The 21,609-nt window shown below is 51.1% G+C and overlaps 9 protein-coding genes across 9 annotated transcripts; 5 read left to right on the forward strand and 4 right to left on the reverse strand.

Moving 5' to 3' along the window:
• Positions 1 to 1,702: 1,702 nt before the first annotated feature.
• On the forward strand, positions 1,703 to 3,085 carry COCSADRAFT_169112 (uncharacterized protein; the record flags this gene model as incomplete). Its single annotated transcript, XM_007699520.1, has 3 exons — positions 1,703 to 2,284; positions 2,309 to 2,777; positions 2,838 to 3,085. The coding sequence occupies 3 exons, from the start codon at positions 1,703 to 1,705 to the stop codon at positions 3,083 to 3,085; spliced, it is 1,299 nt and encodes a 432-aa protein (XP_007697710.1).
• Positions 3,086 to 3,310: 225 nt separating this feature from the next.
• Positions 3,311 to 4,901, forward strand: COCSADRAFT_295381 (uncharacterized protein). The gene has a single exon (XM_007699521.1). It carries the CDS (start codon positions 3,465 to 3,467, stop codon positions 4,722 to 4,724), a length of 1,260 nt encoding a protein of 419 aa, XP_007697711.1. The 5' UTR covers positions 3,311 to 3,464; the 3' UTR covers positions 4,725 to 4,901.
• On the reverse strand, positions 4,885 to 7,974 carry COCSADRAFT_84317 (uncharacterized protein; the record flags this gene model as incomplete). Its single annotated transcript, XM_007699522.1, has 2 exons — positions 4,885 to 5,187; positions 5,242 to 7,974. The coding sequence occupies 2 exons, from the start codon at positions 7,972 to 7,974 to the stop codon at positions 4,885 to 4,887; spliced, it is 3,036 nt and encodes a 1,011-aa protein (XP_007697712.1).
• A 551-nt stretch (positions 7,975 to 8,525) lies between these two features.
• Positions 8,526 to 9,117, reverse strand: COCSADRAFT_34731 (uncharacterized protein). Its single transcript, XM_007699298.1, has one exon. It carries the CDS (start codon positions 9,087 to 9,089, stop codon positions 8,676 to 8,678), a length of 414 nt encoding a protein of 137 aa, XP_007697488.1. The 5' UTR covers positions 9,090 to 9,117; the 3' UTR covers positions 8,526 to 8,675.
• A 1,244-nt stretch (positions 9,118 to 10,361) lies between these two features.
• On the forward strand, positions 10,362 to 11,027 carry COCSADRAFT_169116 (uncharacterized protein; the record flags this gene model as incomplete). The annotated part of the gene is made up of 1 exon (XM_007699523.1): positions 10,362 to 11,027. One exon carries the CDS (start codon positions 10,362 to 10,364, stop codon positions 11,025 to 11,027), a length of 666 nt encoding a protein of 221 aa, XP_007697713.1.
• Positions 11,028 to 11,131: 104 nt separating this feature from the next.
• On the reverse strand, positions 11,132 to 11,953 carry COCSADRAFT_169117 (uncharacterized protein; the record flags this gene model as incomplete). The annotated part of the gene is made up of 1 exon (XM_007699524.1): positions 11,132 to 11,953. One exon carries the CDS (start codon positions 11,951 to 11,953, stop codon positions 11,132 to 11,134), a length of 822 nt encoding a protein of 273 aa, XP_007697714.1.
• Positions 11,954 to 14,519: 2,566 nt separating this feature from the next.
• COCSADRAFT_24286 (uncharacterized protein) lies at positions 14,520 to 16,156 on the forward strand (the record flags this gene model as incomplete). Its single annotated transcript, XM_007699242.1, has 2 exons — positions 14,520 to 14,790; positions 14,853 to 16,156. 2 exons carry the CDS (start codon positions 14,520 to 14,522, stop codon positions 16,154 to 16,156), a joined length of 1,575 nt encoding a protein of 524 aa, XP_007697432.1.
• Positions 16,157 to 16,290: 134 nt separating this feature from the next.
• COCSADRAFT_353196 (uncharacterized protein) lies at positions 16,291 to 18,616 on the reverse strand (the record flags this gene model as incomplete). The annotated part of the gene is made up of 2 exons (XM_007699525.1): positions 16,291 to 17,805; positions 17,964 to 18,616. The coding sequence occupies 2 exons, from the start codon at positions 18,614 to 18,616 to the stop codon at positions 16,425 to 16,427; spliced, it is 2,034 nt and encodes a 677-aa protein (XP_007697715.1). The 3' UTR covers positions 16,291 to 16,424.
• A 340-nt stretch (positions 18,617 to 18,956) lies between these two features.
• COCSADRAFT_353208 (uncharacterized protein) lies at positions 18,957 to 20,997 on the forward strand. Its single transcript, XM_007699526.1, has 4 exons — positions 18,957 to 19,307; positions 19,368 to 19,787; positions 19,839 to 19,995; positions 20,048 to 20,997. Exons 1-4 carry the CDS (start codon positions 19,205 to 19,207, stop codon positions 20,769 to 20,771), a joined length of 1,404 nt encoding a protein of 467 aa, XP_007697716.1. The 5' UTR covers positions 18,957 to 19,204; the 3' UTR covers positions 20,772 to 20,997.
• The last annotated feature ends 612 nt before the right edge of the window (positions 20,998 to 21,609 follow it).

Consider the following 21,609-nt stretch of genomic DNA (forward strand, 5'->3'; position numbering starts at 1 on the left):
CGGAGGTTTCAAGAAGCTCCAGGAACCCCAGGAACCACTGTCGACTATCACCCCCGCACTGCATCTACCGTTTAACGGGCTCAGATGCATCGTTGCACTACTGAATTTCACCGCTTTGACCTAAGCTACAGGTAATCCAAACTCCACTCGCTTGGAACTCCTCTGTTCAATAAGCGTGCTGTTAGTATTGACCGACGTCACCCCGAATATCACCATAGCATCCATGGCACACTGCATCGCCGTACACGCTAACAGTCGCGACTTCGGCAGCCTACATAGCACTTATTGATGCAAATCGGCTTTTATTGTACGGAAGATCTATGCCGCTCAGTAGTTTCAGTTTCGATTGTACCTCTCTCCATTAACCGGCAGAAAGTCTGACATTCATGCGTTCGTTGACCCTTCGCAATTCCGGAACATTGAAAACACAACTCTACGTCAAGTTGGGTTCAAAACTCCTGTCAGTCTTGAGATGGTTTCAAGTCCGGTCTGATGGGAATCTGGCGGAATTCTTCTCGCCGAGATGTCATCGCGTCTGTCAAAAGCGTCATTGGACGTGGCATCTTCGTTGAGGCTTCACCTGCCTTTTCAGGCCGTGCAGAGGATTGTGGCGATCCCTGAAAACTGAGGCATACTACATTTCAGATGGCTATAGTTGCTCGGTTCAAAGAACCGCGTCGTGTGACAAGGTATTCAACGACGCTGTACTCCAAATGGAACCACGCCGGTTGGCTCAAACCTCTTGAGTAACTTGAAATAGTTATGCATTTTGCAGGAAGGCCACATCTTCATATATTTTCCGCATATGTAACGATAGTTGCCTGAAAATCGATGCAGCAATGTTCAGGAGACTGATAAGATATGCACCTACCCTAAAAGTATATTCACATACGCGAGATTATGAAAGTCTTGCTCAACTTTGTGCAACATTCGAAGCCAGTCAATCTTGCATCATGATATTGAGCACACACTACCCTACGGCTTTCTGCATATACCCGTCAACCCGCGTTTCCCCCACGAACTGCGTGACATGGCACAATAAGTTTGCTGATGCTACCGTACATAGCTGTCTCGAATCCATTCTTGATCTTCACTAGGAGATATTATAGTCATTTCGCCTATCCAATAAGACCTAACCACTCGTCTATACGCGATTTCATTCGGTGCATGGGAATCTGTGGAGAAAAGCGAATCACGATCTTCCGTCACTGTCGTATGTCAAGCACAAGTACACAGAAGTGATAGCGAAGCTTACTTGACAGAACTTTGTCAAGAATCTTCGCTCCGCTGTCACTCAGTGCTGAGTTTGTGATTAAGAACAAACTGAAGTGCTCAACCCCACATCTATTCGACTTGGCTGAGCGGCTCGACAGACGCACATTATCAATACGTTCAAGATTAGGCACTGCTGTTAGTATTTTTAACAAGACAACTACAGAAGATCCCATTACTAATACGTGCACCCCTCTTGTAAATGCAATTGTGTCCTCCAACTTTAACCATGGTTAGATGATGACAAAACTCGATCAACCACAGTTGAGAAAATACATAGCAATGAATATCTGCATCTATAGCTGCCTATGAATAATATATACTCTGTAACTCCCTTCAAAGCCTTTCAGAACATACACACACGCTCTCAGAAATAGTCACGTATCCAACATACCCAAGATGTTCCATCAAACCCATGTAACTCTTAATAATGTCTTCATCACACCTTTCCAGACTGTTTTCACCACACATTTCCAAACTACCTGGCTCCTCCCCCCAGACTCGCCTCACCCCCACCAAATTCCTCACTAAAGAAAATTCACGCAATTACCTAGCCTACGCATGGACCGCACGTCGAAAATGGACCCTCCTTACCGTCATCTCATCATGCCAAACCAGCATAACCTTCAACGCAGCCAGCTATTCCAACGCCATCCCCTCGCTGAACACGTATTTTGGCACCGACAATGCCCAACAGGGAATAACAGCCTTCCTGATCTCGCACGCGGTCGGGTGCAGGCTTTGGCGCCCGTTTTCAGAGGACATGGGTCGTAAGTCAGTCACGCAGGCTTCTCTTGGTCTGACCAATATGTCCGTCCTGATTGGCGCATTGTCAAAAAGCTTTAGTGGAGTCATTGGAGGGAGGATTATGAGTGGATTGTTGTCGGCTGGGTGCGACGTAACAATGAGCATCATCGAGGATATATTTGACGAGGACGAGCAGTTCTGCGCCGTCTTGTGGGCATCTCTCTTCACCTGTCTTGGTGCTGTCCTTGCTGGCTTTGCGAGAGGCGTAGTTCAACAATTTCTTGACTAGCGATGGAACTTCTGGATCCAGCTTATTCTTGGTGTGACTATACAGTTGCTTCACTGGCTGTTGGCGGAAGAAATGCGGGCGTCGGTTCTGCTGGATCGTGAGGCGAAAAGGCAAAGAGAGGAGGGCAATACAAATGTTTGTGGACCCAATTACGACAAAGCCTTGATGGAGATGTTTCAATGCGACAAATGGGTCATGGCAATGCTCCGGCTGTACGAGATGCTCATTTTCGAGCCTATCATCCTACTCTTTACTCTGCTGAGCGGCTACATCGATACTCTCATCTTCTCCTTCGAGAGGCACAGCTATCTCTTCCAGCAGTGGTTGTTCACAACTACGAGCGTTTCCTTCATTCTTGTCGCATTAGCGGCCTCGTGTGTGGTGGGTTACTTTACCTTCTTCCCTTTTATCAGTCACCACAACACGCGACGCACCAAAAGCGAAATCGTTCTCAGGGCTCGCCTCAATCGTCCTCTGTACTAAATCATCTGCCTTCCACACGGTCTAATCATTTGCGCTTTTGCCGTAGCAGGGCCGCCGCTCCACTGGTTTGATGTAGTTGTCGTGTCTGTTCTGGTTGGAATCGCAAACATCTGGTTGTTTTTGGCTTTGCTATTTCATTCTGTGTGCCGGTACACGTCCCGTACTTTAGGGGTCCGAAAGTCTGCGTCAAACCCAGATTTCCAAGATATTCAAAAGCCAGAAGGGGCAGTGTCAATGAAAGGAGGATTTTGGGATGAAAGAGTACTGTACATAGTCGGACTGTTGGGATACTAGGGCGGTTTGGATATTTCGAGGAGCGTAGGCGCAGGTAATTAGAATGTATATACATGATTCAAGTAGTTGAGGAATATTAACCGATCATTTTCCTAAATGTGACTGACTAGAGAACGATCTTCGTGTGTTTCCGATGCCTGTGGATATAGTGTACGTCATGGTAACATAAGCGACGTCCCTATCGAGCTTCCGACAACTTCCAATCTTACACCACCTAGGATACAACATCATGTCATTGACTGTAATGCAAGAATTTATCCTTGTGTAGATCTTCATAGTCTCTAAGTTTAAGATGTAGTTTACGTACTGCTGAGCCCACGGCTCAAGTCTAACAACCTCTCGCTCCATCCAAGCATTTCATACAGTTCCACGCGCAACCATGGCCCAAACAAAACCCAAAAATATTGTTATCGTAGGAGGCTCACTAGGCGGTCTCATGGCTGGAGTCGCATTGAAGCGTCTGAGAAAAGACCTCAACATCCGCATCTTCGAGCGCAACCCAACCCCCCTTCTCCAAGACCAAGGCGCAGGCGTCGTAGCCGGCCCAGAAGTGCAAAAGTTCTTCGAAACCCACGACCGCACCCACACACCACTGACAGTCTCAAGCCACCAGCGGCAATATCTCGATAAGGAAGGAAAGATCATCAGCCGCCACGACCAAGATCAACACATGACAAGCTGGGACCTCCTCTACCACCTCCTCCGCACAAACTACGACGGCACAAAAACCGACTACGCTACAGTCCCCACCCCGGAACCCGGCGAGGGAACAACATCCTATGAATACGGCTGCACAGTCACAAGCGTAGACGCCCCGTCCTCATCCTCATCCTCCCCAGACTACTCCAACCCCATCCAAATATCCTACACCCACACCTCCGGCACCTCACACACCACCCCCACGGACCTTGTCCTCGCCATCGACGGCCCCAGCTCCCAAATCCGCACTTCCTACTTCCCCTCCACAACGCGCACCTACGCCGGCTACATAGCCTGGCGCGGCACCCTCCCCGAGACCTCTCTCTCAACCCCCACCCACTCCCTCTTCACCAACACCTTTACCTTCTATCATGCCCCCGGCACCCAAATCCTCGCTTACACGATCCCTGGGTCCCATGGCACTACGGTACCGGGGCAGCGCTTGCTAAACTGGGTCTGGTACGTTAATGCTGCTGAAGATTCAAAGGAGCATGAGGATGTGATGACGGATGTACATGGAAGGAGGCATCATATCACGCTTCCGCCTGGCGCTATTAATCCGGGGATTTGGGAACGCCAGAAGAAGAGGGCGGGAGAGATGTTACCGCCGCAGTTTGCGGAGGTGGTGCGGGGGACGGAGGTTCCGTTTGTGCAGGCGATTACGGATGTGATTGCGCCGGGGGCGGTGTTGGAGGGAGGAAGGGTGGTATTGCTGGGTGATGCGCTTGCGGGGTTTCGACCGCATACTGCAGCGAGTACGAACCAGGCGGCTTTGGATGCCATGTCACTTGCTGGGGCGGTGGAGCGTTTGTTGGGAGGGGAGATGAGGGCGCTGAGGGAGTGGGAGGCGGAAGTTATGCGGTATGCGGTTGAGATGCAGCGACGGGGGGTGGAGATGGGGGATAAGAGTCAGTTTGGGGAGCATGAGATGCAGAGATAGAGAAGCTCTTGTTTGGTCTGGGTTGGGATATTTTTGTACAGTACATAGACACATTTACATGGAATGATGATCCCAGACTCCTCCCGTGCTTTAAGATGAATAGCAGTGGTTATTAATTTCTTTCAAGCCCCGCATTGTCTATATCCAAACACCTGTCTGTCTAATCTTCAGCAGCATCCGCCTCCAGCTCATCAGGTCCCAATTCTTCTCTTGCACCTCCAACATCACACTCATGAATAATCTTTTTCCAGCCCAGGGGTTCCGACGGATCTTTGATGTGCTCGATGGTAGGGAAGTAGTGCTCGTTTTTCTTCATAGTAGCGACCCAGGGAACATTATCAAACGTCATGACCTTCATGCGGAAGTACTCGTTATCCTTAATCTTCTTGATTTCGACGAGGAAGGCGGATAGATTAGGCGTGGGTACATTGTTGACGTGTGTGACGAAGTTTGTAGGTGCGAGCTAGTGGTACTGATTAGCAAAGGAAGATACAGAAAGAGAAGTCGACAAACTTACCCCGTACATGTATGCTGGTGAGCCACGGGCCCGCGAGGAAATGTAGACGTCTGAGTGGATTTTGCTAATTTGCTGACGCACGGCTTGGTGGGGACGGTGGAAAGTGGCACCACAGAAGCTGACTAGGCGGTCGGTCTCGAGGTCCTCTGTAGGAACAGTCGAGACCTTGATGGTCTTTTCTTCACGTTTGCGTACAATGACTGCGTCGAGTACTTCATTGTTGTACATAACGTCCAGATCCGGAGAGCGGGTTACGAGTTTGCCGTTGAGCGTCAAGAGGACGTCGCCCTCATGAAGACCATCGCTGTGACCCGAATCCACCTTCCGGACCATGAAGAGCTGATGGCGCTCTGGATCGGCCGTTTCTGTCTTTTCGATCCATTCCTCTGAAACACCCATGACGCGGGCCTGGCTCATCTGGACCGTCTGGAATTCGACGTTCAAGATGCGAAGTTTTGGCGTCTTGCCGCTTCGGATCTCGTTGAGTACCGGAAGAAGGTTGGGTGTCGCAAGACCGAGATGGTATTCTACGTCCTTGCCACTATGCGAAGTTCGCTCACCCAAGTATGAAAGCCAGAGAGCCTGGACAGTGCCATCCTCTGCAATAAGCACACCGGAACCGCTATGTGAAGCCTGGTTTGTGTCTACGGTGATGGCATCAAAGTTGGTCGCGCGGTACCGCGGCGTGATTGCACTAGCCGGAATAGCAACAGTAGTAATATCCGTGACAACCGTCTTAGCCACGACGGGTCGGAAGTTTTGGTTGATACCAAAGAAAATGGTCTCAGCACCCTTCTTGATGAAATCCGTCGCAAACTTGGGAGTCTTCACAGGTGCATTGACTAACGAGGCATCGTACTTGACAATGACATAGTTCTGTAACGGGTGCATAAAGACAACCTTTGCATCAACAAAAATGCTGTCGGCGATGATCAAGGATATGTCGCACAGGTCGTAGGGCAGGATTGCTCTCGAAACAAGGACAAGACCCTGGTCGGCATCAACCACAAGACCATAGCCCTGTTTATTCAACTTGGGGAAGCCGTCAAGTTTGATAGGCATGGAGACGTGCACGCGTACAAAACTGCGGACAATGTCTACAGCCTCTGGATAACTAGAGCTCATCTTGACAAAGTTGGCACGGCGTGGGACTGGGGGCACAGGTGGTATGGCATCGGCAAGTGGGCTAAAGTCCCACAAGCCAGTCGTATCATTGCGAGTTGCTACCCGAATCTTTGCGTGCCAATGCCTATCGATTGCAGTAATGCTGGTGTTTGCAGTGTGCAGATCGCGCAGGTGCTTGTACATCATGACGACTCGCTTGCGGTCGGGGATCTTCTTCATGACTTGAATGAAAGTGTCTAGGTCTGGTGTTGGCTGGTTGTCAACTTCTTGAATCAGCCAGCCAGACGTGTAGCCATCAGCAAATCTGAATGAGCCGGCTGCCTCACACACGTACACACCCGCACCCTTAAGCGAGATAGCGTAGAGGCGAGCTTGTTGGTACGAGAGGTCGTGGAACGAAGCACCTGCAACAGAAACAAACTTGTCGGGGGTAATGGCATGGAGGTCACCGACGTCAATCTCGACGTCCATGTTCTCTCCTGCACGCTGAATGGTCACAGAAATGGTTTGGCCCACATGCTCATCCAGGATTGCATCCAGACGGACAAACTGGGTGAGTAGCTCTCCATTGACGCGGAGCAGAAGATCACCCTCTTCGACCTTGTTCGATGCAGGACCTTGGGGGAGGACAACCTCGGCAACCAGCATGCCCGTTTCTTTGGGGAACTGGGTGCGGATATCCTTTTCAAGTTCAGCAGAGAGACCCAGTCGCCGACACTCGTCGAAGGGCTTGAGTATCCACTGCGTCTGGATGGTGCCTCTGGTGACGTGCTTGCCTTGGCGGATTAGCTCGAGCGCGCGCAGAGGGCGGTCCAGGGGTAAGAAATAGTCGGTTGCAGCACCGTCGGCGCGTCCACCCGCCTGCAGCGCAACAGCATATCCGTCGCGGTCGACCACAGGACTGCCCGAAGAACCTCCGCTAGCGGCAGCAGCGGCCTGTATGTAGTTTGTGTTGAAGTCGGAGTAGCCCTCGCCGTACTCTGGCGCGTTGCGATCCAGTCGGCTAATGACGCCAGACAGAATACTCAGCTTCTCACCAGCGTCGTTACCAACCACGCGAATCTCAACGCCAACCTTTGCATTGTCTGGGCGCAGCTTGAGGGCGGTGACGGGCATGTAGCGAATTTTTGAGGGGTCGAAACGCAGGATACCGAAGTCGTGTACAGGATCGCGGTAGACGGGGTAGACATCGCACTCCTCGTGGTTGTCGAAGATGCAGTAGCCGATAAAGGGCCCGGCGCCCACGACATGTCTGTTTGTGAGGATGTAGCCCTGTTCGGCATCGACGACGAAGCCCGTGGCCTCTGAGCTGACTGCGGGATCTGTGTCAAAGGAGCATGTCTGGCAAAAGTGAATCGAGACAACGCTCTTAACCACGTTCTCGATGGTCTTCTGCCACTCGGCCGTGTCAGGCCCAGAGGCAGCAGCAACGTGGGCAGGCGGTGGCAGGTCGTCGGCGGCGCTATATTCGCTAGGGGCGTCTTCCATGGTGTCGTCGTGGCCGTTTGTCACGCGTGCAGAGGGTTCGGGCTTGATGTGCTTGAGGGGGCGGTCGGTGGCGGGCGAAGTTGGGGGTTGCTTGCGCTTGACGGAGCCATTGTGGTCCATTTGCGGCAGTGGGTGGAGCAGGCGGCGGGCGCAGGCGAGCACAGTAGTACTGGGCAGCCTGGCAAACGGGCGCGCGTGGAGAAGAGCGAGCGGTCGTCGTCTGATTGCGCAGAGAGTTTTTGTGCAGGCGGCGACAGAGACTCGGCCAAGCAGCATGCCAGCCTGGGATCAGTTTGCAGAGGCTGACGCTGAGGCGGAGGATGCGGACGCAGACGACACACGGCACGCACGGATCGGGGGGTTCAGGCGGCCAGGCAGTGCCAGTGCTGCTGCTGCTGCTGCTGCTGCCAATTGCACACGGGGAAACTGGGAGAGAGCACGCGCACAAGGAAGCGCAGGCGACGGTGAGGACGGAATGGCCGCTGGCTGCATGCAACAAGACATGCTACTAGTAAGTAGTACGTAGTTTGCGCATCCGCCCCCTGCTCGCCGCCCGCCGCCCGGCCATGACTCAGCATATGCGGCATTACCTAATGCTGCATCCTCCCTGCATCACTACTCTTGCATCCATCTTCCACTATGCTTCATTCATTCATTATTCCATTGAATCCATTGAATTGTCCTACTACGCCCTCTGGCAGTCCCGACTCCATATCGCCAGAACAAGCAACAAACATGCTACTTGTCAATAGAACAAAGACCGCCAGATGTCTCTGCATACGTGGACGCACCCCACTATTAACACCCACCTCTCGTTGGGGCTATCGCAATGGACTTATCAGACCCCTACAGGAGAAAAAGTTGCCTAAAAAGCCCCCATCCATCAAGGCACTGTCCAAACTTTGAGTAATATACTCAGGAATCTCCTCCTCAGGAATCTCTTCCTTAATCATGAGTTCATTATCAGCACTGCTCTTGTTCTTATTCTTATAGGGAGTTGCCTTATTCTTCTTAGGCGCGCCCTTGTTAATACCATTTTCCTCTTCATTGTCGTTCTTGTTCTTGCGCTTGTTCGTCGTCTGGCCGTTGCTAGTCTTCGCTTCTTTCATGCGAGCAATATCCTTCTTGAACTGTTTCTCAAGACGCTCGATCATTCTCTTGCAAGCTGTGTCAGTTCGACCAGCTGGCTTAGGCGCATTCTGTAGTATCGAGTCAGTACGTGAACGCATAGCCATTAGCTACACTCACTTACTTTGATCTTGGCTTCAAGTCCGCCCTCATTTCCGCACAGAACGACGAGATACGCTAACTATGTATTAACTTGTCAGCTAGTGCTATTGTGCATGGATGGAGACTTCCTACCTTCTTGTCATCAGTCCACCTCTTGCCACTCACGTCTGTCTCACTCGACTCGTTCTTGGTAGCAGGCATGGTGTTGATTTGGTGTCGACTTGGTATTGACTTGATGTAGGAAAGTGCTGTTGCGATGAGCTGTTGCTGTTCGTGCTGCTGCTGTTGCTGCTGCTAGGTAGACTGTGGTAGAGAGTAGTGAGAAGAGAGAGCGTGATAGCAAGATATAAGAAGGATGTCAAATCTTAGGCTGCTTTTAAGTAAAGGTAAAAGAGACCCTAAAATTATTCTTACTAAGCCTTCTCGCAGTGACGTGTGATCATGGTCAAGAGAAGAGGGAGAGGTGAAATGAAAGTGAATTCTTTTTTTACTAATAGATATTCCTAATGTCTCAGCATAGCTAATTAGTACAGAGCTTCTTAGAACTAATTACATTGCATTTAATTGTGTGCGAAACCTTTCTAGGACTGATTGTAATGTGCAGATAAATCTGCAATAATTAGGAAGACAGGATGAGAACAGAGGTAGAGTAAATGCATATGTTTGTGGAAGGGGACAGAGCACACATTCGACGAATGCATGCAACATCCGTGCAAAGATTTTAGGAATCTCTTTACCTGGATAGCGCCTAATCATGTAGGGAACACTGAAATGTCCGCCTGCCCAACCAGCTGGCCAGAAAACGAGCCCTCCGTAGAAGCCATAGGAAGCATCAGCTCACACACGCAGTAGGTATTTAGAGTAAAAACCTAGCCATTACGTGACCAACACTAGAATTACCACCAGATTAGACTAATCAAACTATCCAGAAAACGAATTTAAAAAAAAATCAGCTCTCCGTTGGAGCGCTTTATGTCATATACAAGTATAAAATCGGTAACTCGAACAGCCTAACAAACAGTGCTGAAGGAGGAGCGCCGCTTAAGCAAATAGATGGAAAGAGTAAATGGAGCTCAAGCCGTACTTCCCTTCAGCACCACTCGCCGGGCTATCAGAGTTACCTATTTTATATCCACAATTCTATTCCACACTCACCACACCCTACATCTTCCAAAACAGCAACAAACCCCCACACCACCCCCGCACCTCTCCAACACTGCCCCGCACTTCCTTCCCTCCTTCCCTCCTTCCCCAAGCAACACCACCACGACAACCCAATGCTCGAAATCGCCGCCTTCACCGCCCCCTCCGCCATAACCGCCTCCCGCACCGGCGCCTCGCGCATCGAACTCTGCACCTCGTACTCCCTCGGCGGCACCACCCCCCCTCTCTCCACCCTCTCCCTCGTCCGCAGCGCAACCCACCTCCCCATCACCGTCATGATCCGCCCCCGCGGCGGCGACTTCGTATACACCGCTTCCGAGTACGCTGTTATGGAATCCGAAATCGACAGTTTAAAGGGTCTGGCTGATGGATTCGTATTCGGGATTCTAGATACAGAGGGAAGAGTGGATGAGGAGAGGTGTACGCGCCTTGTGCGGTTGGCAGAGCCGCGGGCGTGCACGTTTCATCGGGCGATTGATGATGCGAGAGATTTGCAGGGGGGGGTTGAGGCAGCCGTTCGGTGCGGGTTTAAACGTGTGCTAACGAGTGGCGGGGAGAAGAGCGCGGTGGAGGGGTTGGAGAGGATACGCGGGTTGCAGGAAGTGTTTGGGGGGCGGATAGAGATTATTGCGGGGGGAGGGGTGAGGAGTGGGAATGTTGCGGTTGTGAAGGGGATGACGGGGGTTCCGTGGGTGCATTCTGCGGCTGTGACGGGGGAGGGGGAGGAGGTGGATGGGGATGAGGTTAGGAGGATTAGTGGGGTGCTGGAGGGGATATAGGGGTGTGTGTTCATTAGGTGTTGTGTATATACGTTAGAAGCGTTGCTATATATAAGTACATATGGTGTGGGTGTTGCAAACGTCTGGTTTGAAAATTAATCAGATTAGATTAAAGCGTACATGAGAGCACCGAGAAAAGACATTCCAAATGAGGCAGTACCATCAACTCCGACATGTCCTGCGCCTCCCGTCTTCGTAGGTTGAGCATCTGTCCTCGTCTCCGTCACAACGGCCGTTCTACCCGCAATAGTCGTAGCTTGCGTGATGGTTGTAGCAGGGATCGTAGTCTCAATCTGCTGTCCGCCCACAGTCGCCGTAGCAACAGATTCAGCGACTGTTGTTGGTGCTGTATAGGTAACTGGAGGGAGCGTAGTAGTGAATACAACAATCGAACCCAGTTGTGACACAGGAATGGCACCGCCAACACCCGTGCCAGTAAACTGCGGTGGAATCGACATGGTCGATGTATTTGGCCTCTCTGCCTCGTTGCCAGAGTAGATATTTGCGCTCTGTCCGTCTTTGGTGTAGTTTCCACTAATCAGATTTACATCCGTGCCGCCAGAATGGTAATCTCCTGTTGCGATGGTGCCGTAAGAGCCATCTGGAAACTGAAAGTTGGTCGTGAATTTATCGTAGCACATTGGGATGTTGAGGTTCTGGAGGTTCACGCAGTCGAGACTAGGGTGGCAGGCGAAGCCCTCTGCACGCTCGTTTATAGAACGCGGCTCAAATGAGATGCCTTGAACTGAGGCTACAACATTGGTGTAGAGCGAGCTGAGGCCTGGTCCGACCGAGGGAGGTGTCTCGGTTGTTGCGCCGTTGGGTTTGCAGGCCTTGTAGGAAGCTTCGTCGTCTTTTTGGAATCCTTCGAAAGGCGATGCAGCAGCCACGGCGGCAAGAGCGAGGGATAGGTATTTTAGGGTCATGTTGACGTTGTGGTGGTGGATTATGACTGATTATGGGTATTGCACAATGTAGTGCTGAACGATCGATGAATACCACAACTGGCAATGAATGGCGAGGGAAAAAGAACGGACACCTGAGCGAAGGGCGACGGGTTGATCCAACGGCTAGGGAGAGGCGAGGGCGGCCCTGAATCTATATATCGCGACTGCAGCCCTTACATGCGGTACTAACAGGGTTCGTTAGACTGCTTTTTCCTTCCAGAGCTAGCCAACAACGAGTATCACGCGTGCGACAGGCATTATCTAATCAAAGGTACGCTAGTATACGAGGACAGTCGTCAATCGATTAGAACTACTCCTCGTTGCGCATTCACCAGATTTATCCCATCTGAATAGAAAACCGCATTTGTATGTGACTCGATGAAGAGCGAGTTGCGCACTCAGTGAAATCCGCCTCTCATTTCCAAAATCCTCTTCGTGTTCGCAACTTCTTGGAAAAAACGGTAACGGCAATCCAAGATTCTGCACCAAGGAAGCGGTTTTATTGACAAGGGGTTCGACACGGCAAGGCGGCAACAAGTGGAGTACAGCAACACCGTCTCATTCGCCAGAGGCACACCTAAACAATATCCCATTTTTTCTTGCCCTCCAGGTTAAAACCCGCCCTAAAAAGGCGCCTTTGACTCGAACCATCAATTGCAGACTGGGCTCGCTTTCTGTTTGGGTTGGAAAAGTCGCAGTTGGGCCAATAAAGAAAAATGCGGGTTGCAACGTCATAACGGGACGCCTTGTTCCCAGCAAAGAGGGTGCGGCTGGTTGGTTCCTGGCGGTGTATCCACTGCGTTGTGGGCACCAATTTATGTCACATGCAGTGTTCTCCCAGGGCTACTCCGTGCACTAGCAAGCGATAGGATTTTTGTTAAAGTGAAGTTGAACACGTCTTGACGTGCTACTGGATGTTCCGATGGAGGTTGCGCGGAAGTCGTACCATGACTCGTCTCACACGAATCGAGTTCAGCCTGAACGCATCTGCTTGGAATGACCTTAGGATCTTACTTTCTCAAAGTACCGTAAGCGATGCATACATATACCTTTTTTTCAAGCCGTTTTATCGTAACGAACCACGTGCGCCCCTCTCTGTACCCCGCCATTTGCCAAGCAGCGTGCAGTCGGCTTAAAATAGCATCTGAGCATCCAGGCAGGTACCGGTGCGAATTGTTTCAATATGCCGTAGTATCACCGAGGTTGCGACTGTAACGGCATGTTCATGCTACTGGTATGCAGGGACAAAGCAGTGCATCCGGACAAGATGTGGACTCAGGATTCCCGAGATCCGCATCTCTGCAGTGTGGATCATTGATATCCATATGGAAAAGGGTCGAGAAGCTTAGCATAAGTACTATTTGAACAGCAGCTGCGGCAACTAATAAGATGAGCAACCAAAATCTTGTAATATATCTCATTCATCTTCGCGAGAGGACTTCATATCAGATCTACGGTATTGTCGATACAGCCAATCAACTCAATCCTTTCTCCTACTGTACTGTATAGAAGCCCCTCAGCAATGCTGCTATGAACTGAAACTTGCAACAGTTTATTCGAATGTCAACTGAGCTTCTAGAATGAAACACGACAATGCACGTGACTATTGGTTTGAAACTTATCAACTCTCAAACACGATATTGAGAACAACTGGCCACATGAGCAAGCCAAGTACAATGCAACCTTCATGGCAGCAATGCATGCACTCGACGCATTTACACCCCACCCCCAGCTTTCCTGCACAAAGCACGCCAAGCTTTATCTAGACCCGCAATGCCAAGTTGCCTTGAAGCTTGGATGATTCAGACTGAGAGAAACATGAATCGATGCGTACACTATCAAACGTGATCCGGTCGTGGGAAAACATGCGCTAGAAACACAGGATAACTGCCGGGGCCAACACGAACTCAAGGAGACAAGTCCTCTGGAAAGTGTTCAATCGCCCTAAGACAATGGCTTCGATCGGAGGAAATTATCGAAAGAGCTAGTATAGATCGATGGTTCGGTAATCGGAGATAGAACTTGGGGCGGGCTGAGATGGTGCATGGCTGGTCTTGTTGTTCACCTCGGTCGAAGTGCATTGACATGATTGACAGCCACTCGAGGCGCAGCAGTTCCGTGCGCAGCCTTCGCATCATGCAATTGCAATCAAGATGCCGCCGTCAGGATCCGGATCGGCAGAACTTGTACACTACCGTACTCTACCTGATGCTGGAGTCTGGGAGGGGGGAGCAGATGGACGAGACGCGATCAAAACACTGGCCAGACCGGGTCCAAGCCACGCCCAGTGACATCATGGCGCCCGTACCTGCAGCGACACGCAACCTGGGTTTTTTGTATAAGTAAGCCTGCTGCTGTCCACCACTCAACACTACACTACGCGTTAGTGTGGCTGTGGCTTGCGACTGCTACATATTTCTTCCGGGCCTCTGTCTTCCTGCCCTCGCACTCACTTGTCTTCTTCAGCCTGCCATTCTTTTCTTGAGGAAGAGTAGCACGTCTTGGCCTCCTTGGTTCCACTCGCTGTCATCATTACAACACCAGCATGGTCCACCAACGCACATGGCAGCACGCGCTGCAACTCGCCGCGACTGTTGGTCTTGCCGGTGCAGTTGCAATTCCAGAGCCGACGGCTATCCCAGCAAGGGTGGTTGAGGCCCGTGAGCCACTCGTCACTCCAGCCGCGGTCCGATTCGACAGCCGCATGAGCTACGTGCAGAGAGACATTATCGACGATATCAAGAGTGGCGTCGGGGGCTATGCGCAGTCCCTAGGCAGTGTGCTGGGTTCGGACCTGCCCAGCTTCTTCACTGAAGGTAACCAAATCTTTCGGGGGTAGAGCGCGCTAGTAAAGCTTATGCTGACACTTCTTCTCTAGGCATTCCTGCTTGGTTCGAAGGCCTCCCTACCGGCTCTCAAGTCCTCAAGTCTCTCGACATTGGCGATGATGATTTGGCCTCGAAGCCTACTCAAGTTCTCAACGTTCCCCCGTATGCGAACTGGACCGACCAGGGCTGGAACGTCCGCTTCCACGGCAATGTCTACAAGTTCCCGGATATCGATCAGAAAAAGGTCGACGACCTGGCCAATGTCTTCTTGATCGATACTAGCATTGAAAAGCTGCCTCAGAACGAGCAAGAACAGGCACGCAACCTCACCCGCTCCATTTTCATTGTCCAGCAAGGCGACCAGAATGTTTCCATGAGCCTTGAGCCTTCGCCCATGCAAGGCGCCGACGGTGAGCCTGGTGGCGGTAACTCGGTCCAGGCACCTGGCGGAACCCAGTCCCTTACCCTTCCCTACGAGACTACCGAACTGGGCGACTTTGACGTCTTCGTACCCATCAAGTTGAACGGCCTCACACCCGGTAACCAGACCAATAACGTTCAGCGCCTCAACGTTCATACCAATGGCACGGACAGCGGCAATGCCACTGCCTTCCTTGTCCCCCCTCAGGGTATCACCTTCATCTCGGATATTGACGATATCCTGCGTGTGACCAAGATCTACGAACCCAAGGAAGGTCTCCTCAACAGCTTCGCCCGCCCCTTTACTCCCTGGATGAACATGCCCGACATCTATGCCAACTGGTCGCGTACTCTTCCCAACAACACGCACTTCCACTACCTAACCACCACACCTGAACAAGCTACCCGCCTCTACATGGACTTTATCTACAAGACCTACCCAGGAGGGTCCTTTGACACTCGCCCGCTCAATTTCTCCGACATCGAGGCCACCCTCTCCATCCGTCAGTACCTCCTCACCAAGGTTTTCGAGACATTTCCTGAGCGCAAGTTTGTTCTTGTTGCCGACACCTCAAACAGCGATGTCATGAAGGCCTACCCTAAGATGGCCCACGACTACCCCAATCAGGTTCAATGCATCTTCTTGCGCAACACTTCAGCCACTGACGACAAGATGTGGTTCCCCTACAACACCGAGGGCTTCAAGGGCTTGAACAGCCGCAGCTACATGTTCTTCCGTGAGCCAAATGACCTGACCGGTCTCGATATTGTCAACGGACAGTGCCTAAACGAGACGATCCCGCAGAACGTTACATTCTCCAGGCAAGCAGAGATTCTCGGTATCCATGGCGACAGCGCTGGCAGCAGGATCCAGGGTGGAGCAACGCTTAGCTTCGTTTTCGCCCTCTTTGCTGCTGTTGCTTTGTCGATATAAAATGCACATGGATGACGACACAATCAATGTTGAATGAAATGAGCGTACATGAAGGATGGCGTTTTGCTTGGTATACATGTGTGGCGTTAGGGTCTCTAGTGCAGCGCACTTGGTTTTGTTGTTTCGGTCTTATTCTTCTTTTGTGTACAACATTGATCCTGTACAGGGTCGCAATTGATAGGCTATGATACTACGATACTTGTTCACACTCTACGTCCCACACTTTTATGACACAATGTTTCAAGTGAATACTGATATTGCCAAATTCCTACCCGCACACACTTTCTTCAAACCGCCTCGCAATCTCCAGCATCTCGGCATCCAACCTCGATCCACTCAAGAACGTCACACTAAACGGCAACACACCCTCATCCTCCTCCCGCCCATTCAACTCCCTAATCAAATGCTCCCCCGCCGGCACCGCAACCCCACGCAAATCCAGCACATTCCCACAATGCGTAAACTCGCCTAGCACACTATTCTTCCCAATCGGATCCTCCAGCACCTCGTCAATTCGCCAATGCGTCGGCGTCGTCGGCACAACAAGCATATCGATTCCTTGCGCCGAATACGCAAACACGTCCTCTACCTGCCGCGTATACAGTGCTTTGGCTTGTAAATCGCGATATGCATCTACCGCCGAGCTCTTTCTCTGCGTCACGGCATCCATTAGCTGTGCGGTAACGGGATGCAATCCCGCTCTGTTTTTCTCGAGAAAGTCATCAGGAAGAGAGGCGAGGCGCTGGGATACGAAAGTTCCTTCGTACAGTAGCTCCCCTGCTTTTTGGAAGGGCGACCAGTTTATCGGTGTGAGGACGCCGCCGAGCGCTCGGAGTTTCGATACCGTGTCGTTGAACAACCGACGTGTTGGGGCGGAGCAAACGGCCAGCGCTTCTTGCGGCGGAATACCGAATTTGAAGGTTGAAGATTGAGGGCCGATGCTGTTGATGTGGCGTTCGAATGCTAGTGCTGGTTTCGAGTAGGGATCTAGGGCGGCGTAGCTTTCCAAGATCTGCCAAAGTATTCGGGCATCCGGGACGGTTTTTATAGCGAGAGCTATGCAATCGAGGGATAAGCAGGCGGGCGCTATGCCGCGGAAGGAGATAGTGCCGCGTGTGGGTTTGAAGCCGACGATGCCGTTTAGACCCGCGGGGACGCGCCCAGAACCTGCAGTGTCGGTGGCCAGGGAGAAGGAGACAAGGTTTGCGGCTACGGAGACGGCGCTGCCGCTGCTGGAGCCGCCACTTATGTAGAAGGGGTGGTAGACGGAGTGGGGAGTGCCGTAGGGACTGCGGCAGCCGACTAGGCCTGTGGCGAGTTGGTCGAGGTTTGTTTTGCCGATGAAGGGGGCGCTTTGGGAAATGACTTTTTCGTAGACGACCGCAGAAGTGGAGGGGATGTGGGCGAGGGGTGGGCAGGCGGTTGTGGTGGGGAGACCTGCGATGTCGATGCTGTCTTTGACGCTGAAGGGGATGCCGAAGAGAGGGGGGAGAGCGGTTCGATTGGGGAATTTAGTAATTAAATCTCGAGCGGCTTCTAGAGCGGATTCGAAGGGTTGGAGGTGGATCCATACTGCTGGATCAATCTTTTTGTATGCTTCGATTTTACCGTAGACTGCTTCGACGACTGTCAGGGGTGAAAGACCATTCCTGTAGGCTCGTTTCAGACTGAATATTGTGGGGTCGCCATCGAATTCGGGTGGCGTTTGAGGGGCGTAGAGCCGAGTTGAATATGCTTTGTGGAAAAAGGCTCAAGAGCCTCGACGAGGGGTTCTAGGCTGCCGATAAAGCCGAAGAGCCCTTGTGACCAGTGGATCATGTCTAATGTTGGCTTCTTAAAGCATGCATCATTGTATCCACTAGTTGCTTCCTCGATGCCACAGCATTCGAAGCCGCGGTCGTTTGCTTCTCGAATGGTTGTAGCGAAGCAGCACTCTGTAGTGACGCCCGATACGATCAAATATGTGATGGCTCGCGCTTTGAGCTGATGTAGGATGGGCGTGTTCCAGAACGAGCCTTTGCTAGGCTTGTCTATGACTACTTCGCCATGCAGCGGCTTCAACTCATCGATAATGTCGTGGCCGTATTCTCCTCTGGTCAGCAGGCGACCCAGTCCTCCCTTGTCGCCAATAACTAGTTTGTGCTGGGTGTTGCCAGGCGCTGCTTCTTGCCTAGTGAATTTTGATGAAGGGCAGTCTGAGAGGTCCGGTTTGTGGCCCTCGCGTGTATGAACGATGGCCATGCCTGTGCTTCGACATGCGTCTAAGAGTTGTTTGGTGGGCGCAATGGAAGCTTGAACTGCTTCCAAGTTTCCACCCTGGATCTCACCGAATCCTTGAGGGAGTAAGAAGTCGCGCTGCATATCTATGATGAGCAATGCAGTGTGATCCAGGGGAATAGAAAAGGCGTATGGCTTCGCGTCAAAAGAGATCATGTTGGGTTTCGCAGTTGTCTTCGTCATGGTGTCAAAGTGTAGGTGTTTACTTGACACTGGTCAAGATAACATACAAGGAGAGAGACGAAATGTTCAGAATTAGCTGAATGGATGATGGTATTAAAAGAGCTCCAAGCGTGCAGCAAGGTGCTGCATTCTTAGCATTCAACCCATTCTGAATAAATATTGTCATCTGCGAACTGCCCGAAAGCGGAGTATGCAACCAGCCTACGGCGAGCGGCGGCGCGAGAACTCTGAGGTCTTATCAGACCAGTACCAACCCCAATCCAGTTCAGCGCATCTTCTGATAAGCCGCATTTGTGGGTATCCAAGTCAAGACAAACCTGGTTTCTCACTCTACGGCTCATATCAATATGTTTCTGCCGAAAACCATACATTTCCTCACACATGTTTCGTGGTGCCGAGAGTTCCTATCTTGATAGACATGGATTGTCGCAATGGAACCTCCAATGTGGATATCTGCAGAAGCGATCTTGATACGGGCACCATGTCCTAGCCAAGTTATCTTTGGTATTAAACGGATCGCTGGTAGATGAGGATGAACAAGAGTTTTAGTATTTAGTTTGTGTTCTTCACACTCGAATACACACGACCATGTCAGTACTCAAGGCGAGGCTTAAGACAAGGCTTGCCCCTCACCTCCATCTGAGAGTTCCTTTCAAGAGCGGAAAGTATGGCTCACGCTGGTCGAACCAAGGTGCGTAGCCACTCAAGACTTGCTGACTTGCAACGATACTGATAGTCTACTTCACAATAGACATGGATCCAATTCCTCCGGAACAGCGCACCTGGGGCGCTCTGGATTACTGGGCATACTGGTGTGCGGATATGCTGGCTCCTCCTCTGATTTCGACTGTCAGTAGTGTCATGGCTCTTGGATTTACGGCTAGAGAAACGATCCCGATTTTCTTTTTCGGTTTTGCCATCTGTAGCGTAGTCATCACCCTCACTGCTAAGATGGGTGCTACGTACGCTGTTTCCTTCCCAGTCATTGTTCGCAGTGTTTTTGGAATGTATGGCTCCATCCCAGCCATTGCTATTCGATCTTTCGTTGTCATGATCTGGACTGCTATCCTCATTGTCCAAGCTAGCAATTACCTCCAGCGCTGCATCGAAGCCATATGGCCAAGTTTCATCACTTTTCTGAATCACCTGCCCGAGAGTGCTGGAATTGATTGTAAGTTACCATGTTTGCTGACAGGGTGACCAATCTTTAACGAGATATCAGCTGCTGGGTTGCTTTGCCTGTTCTTGTACTGGTTCCTACAAACTGGGCTGGCGCTCATGAAAATTTCCAAGTTGCGTGTTCTGTTTTGGATCAAGAGTATCATAGTCCCTCCGACGTTTTTGGCCTTGTTTATCTGGGCTGTTACAATCACAAAAGGGTAAGGTCCCTTTGCAATCTTAAGCAGTGTAATATACTAATGTGTTTGTCAGCGGCGGGCCGCTCATCAAGGGAGAAATGAAATTGGCTTCAAGGTATATGAATACCGCCTACTCAGTGCTGCAAGGGCTCAATGCTGTCATTGGACTCTTCTCTTCGTTGGCAACCAACATGCCCGATTTTGGCAGGTTCTCCAAAAACCGAATGGCTGACAACTATCAGCTCTTTGCTCTTCCCATAATTGGAACTCTTGGGGCATTGACACCGATGTTCGTCACCGACGCCCATTCATATCTCTGGGGCGAGTTTGAGTGGTACATGCCAAATGTTATTGCCAAGTTCGACTCCCGAGCAGCAAAGTTTTTCGTATCTGCCAACTTCCTCCTTGCGACCATCAGCAACCAGATTGCAGCGGGTACCTATCCATCCTCAAACGATGTATCGGGTATGATGCCCAAATATGTCAACAATTTCAGGGCTACCGTCTTTCTTTCAGTCTTTGCCACTGCCTATACACCTTGGAATATCGTTAGGAATGCGTCAGGATTACTTGCCTTCCTGAGCGGCTACTCCTGCCTCATGGGACCTCTTGCAGGCACAATGATCAGTGATTACTACCTTGTCAAGAAGAGTAAGCTCGACGTCGATCAGCTGTACACCTGCGCTCGCTTCTCGACACTGCAAAGCCGCTGCAGCTTGCCCTGTGTCAATGGTATGCAGACATGCCGTCAACCCTCAAAATGCAAGACATTTCTGCAAGAAAACTTTCTAGCGTAGGCTACTTCATCTCGGCTACTATGCCGTCGAAATGTCGTTACATCGGCGCATCATCCGCTCTTTGTCGTCGGCAGATGATGCAGAGCTGTACTTCATCTGCCGGCAAGCAGCACAAACACGACTCACTTCTGCCACGCGATTTGTTCAGTCCCTGCGACCCGAGCACCACCAATCATTCTGGTACTCTGGCTCAAAGTACAACTTTGTCCTCATCGGCTCATTCATATCTCTCCTATGGGTAACATCCAATACTAAAGACGAAGTAGCCCAGTAGCAAAAGAAGCTAGATGAATACAAGTGGATGCTGCGCCTATCGAGTAAATCGGCAGATTTTCTCGGGTCTGCGCTGACGCTGCTCAACAACTCGACTGTTACATTGGTAAACAAAGTGGCTGAAAATTTCGACATTCGCGGAGAAAAGACAGCCGGTCTGCTCGTGATGAGAGGTGCAACTTCTGCGGCAGCGGGCCTTGCTCATTTGGATACAGTTCGATCTACGCCTCCTGATTTAGCGCTCGCTGGGGCCGAGGTCCGTGACAGCACTAGAGGCACACCTCTTGATGGAAACAGCATGGACGAGCACTCGTGGTTCTAAGCGCTGACGGAAGGCGAGTTTCACGGCGCATAATCAAGTACAAGATGAACTCATCGCAGTGAGTGTTGATGTGCCAATGCGGCATTTCGTAGAGTAAACTTTGTTTTGCTCCGAGGAAACGATCTGTCAAATCGAGACCTCGTATTGAATTGAATGCATTGGAAAGAGTCCGAGTGCGATCGATTGGCCATGATCAACCCACTGGCGATGCATTTCAATTGTGCTTGTTCACGGATCGTATCC

This window comes from Bipolaris sorokiniana (assembly GCF_000338995.1).
Source record: "Bipolaris sorokiniana ND90Pr unplaced genomic scaffold COCSAscaffold_4, whole genome shotgun sequence".
NCBI lineage: Eukaryota > Fungi > Ascomycota > Dothideomycetes > Pleosporales > Pleosporaceae > Bipolaris > Bipolaris sorokiniana.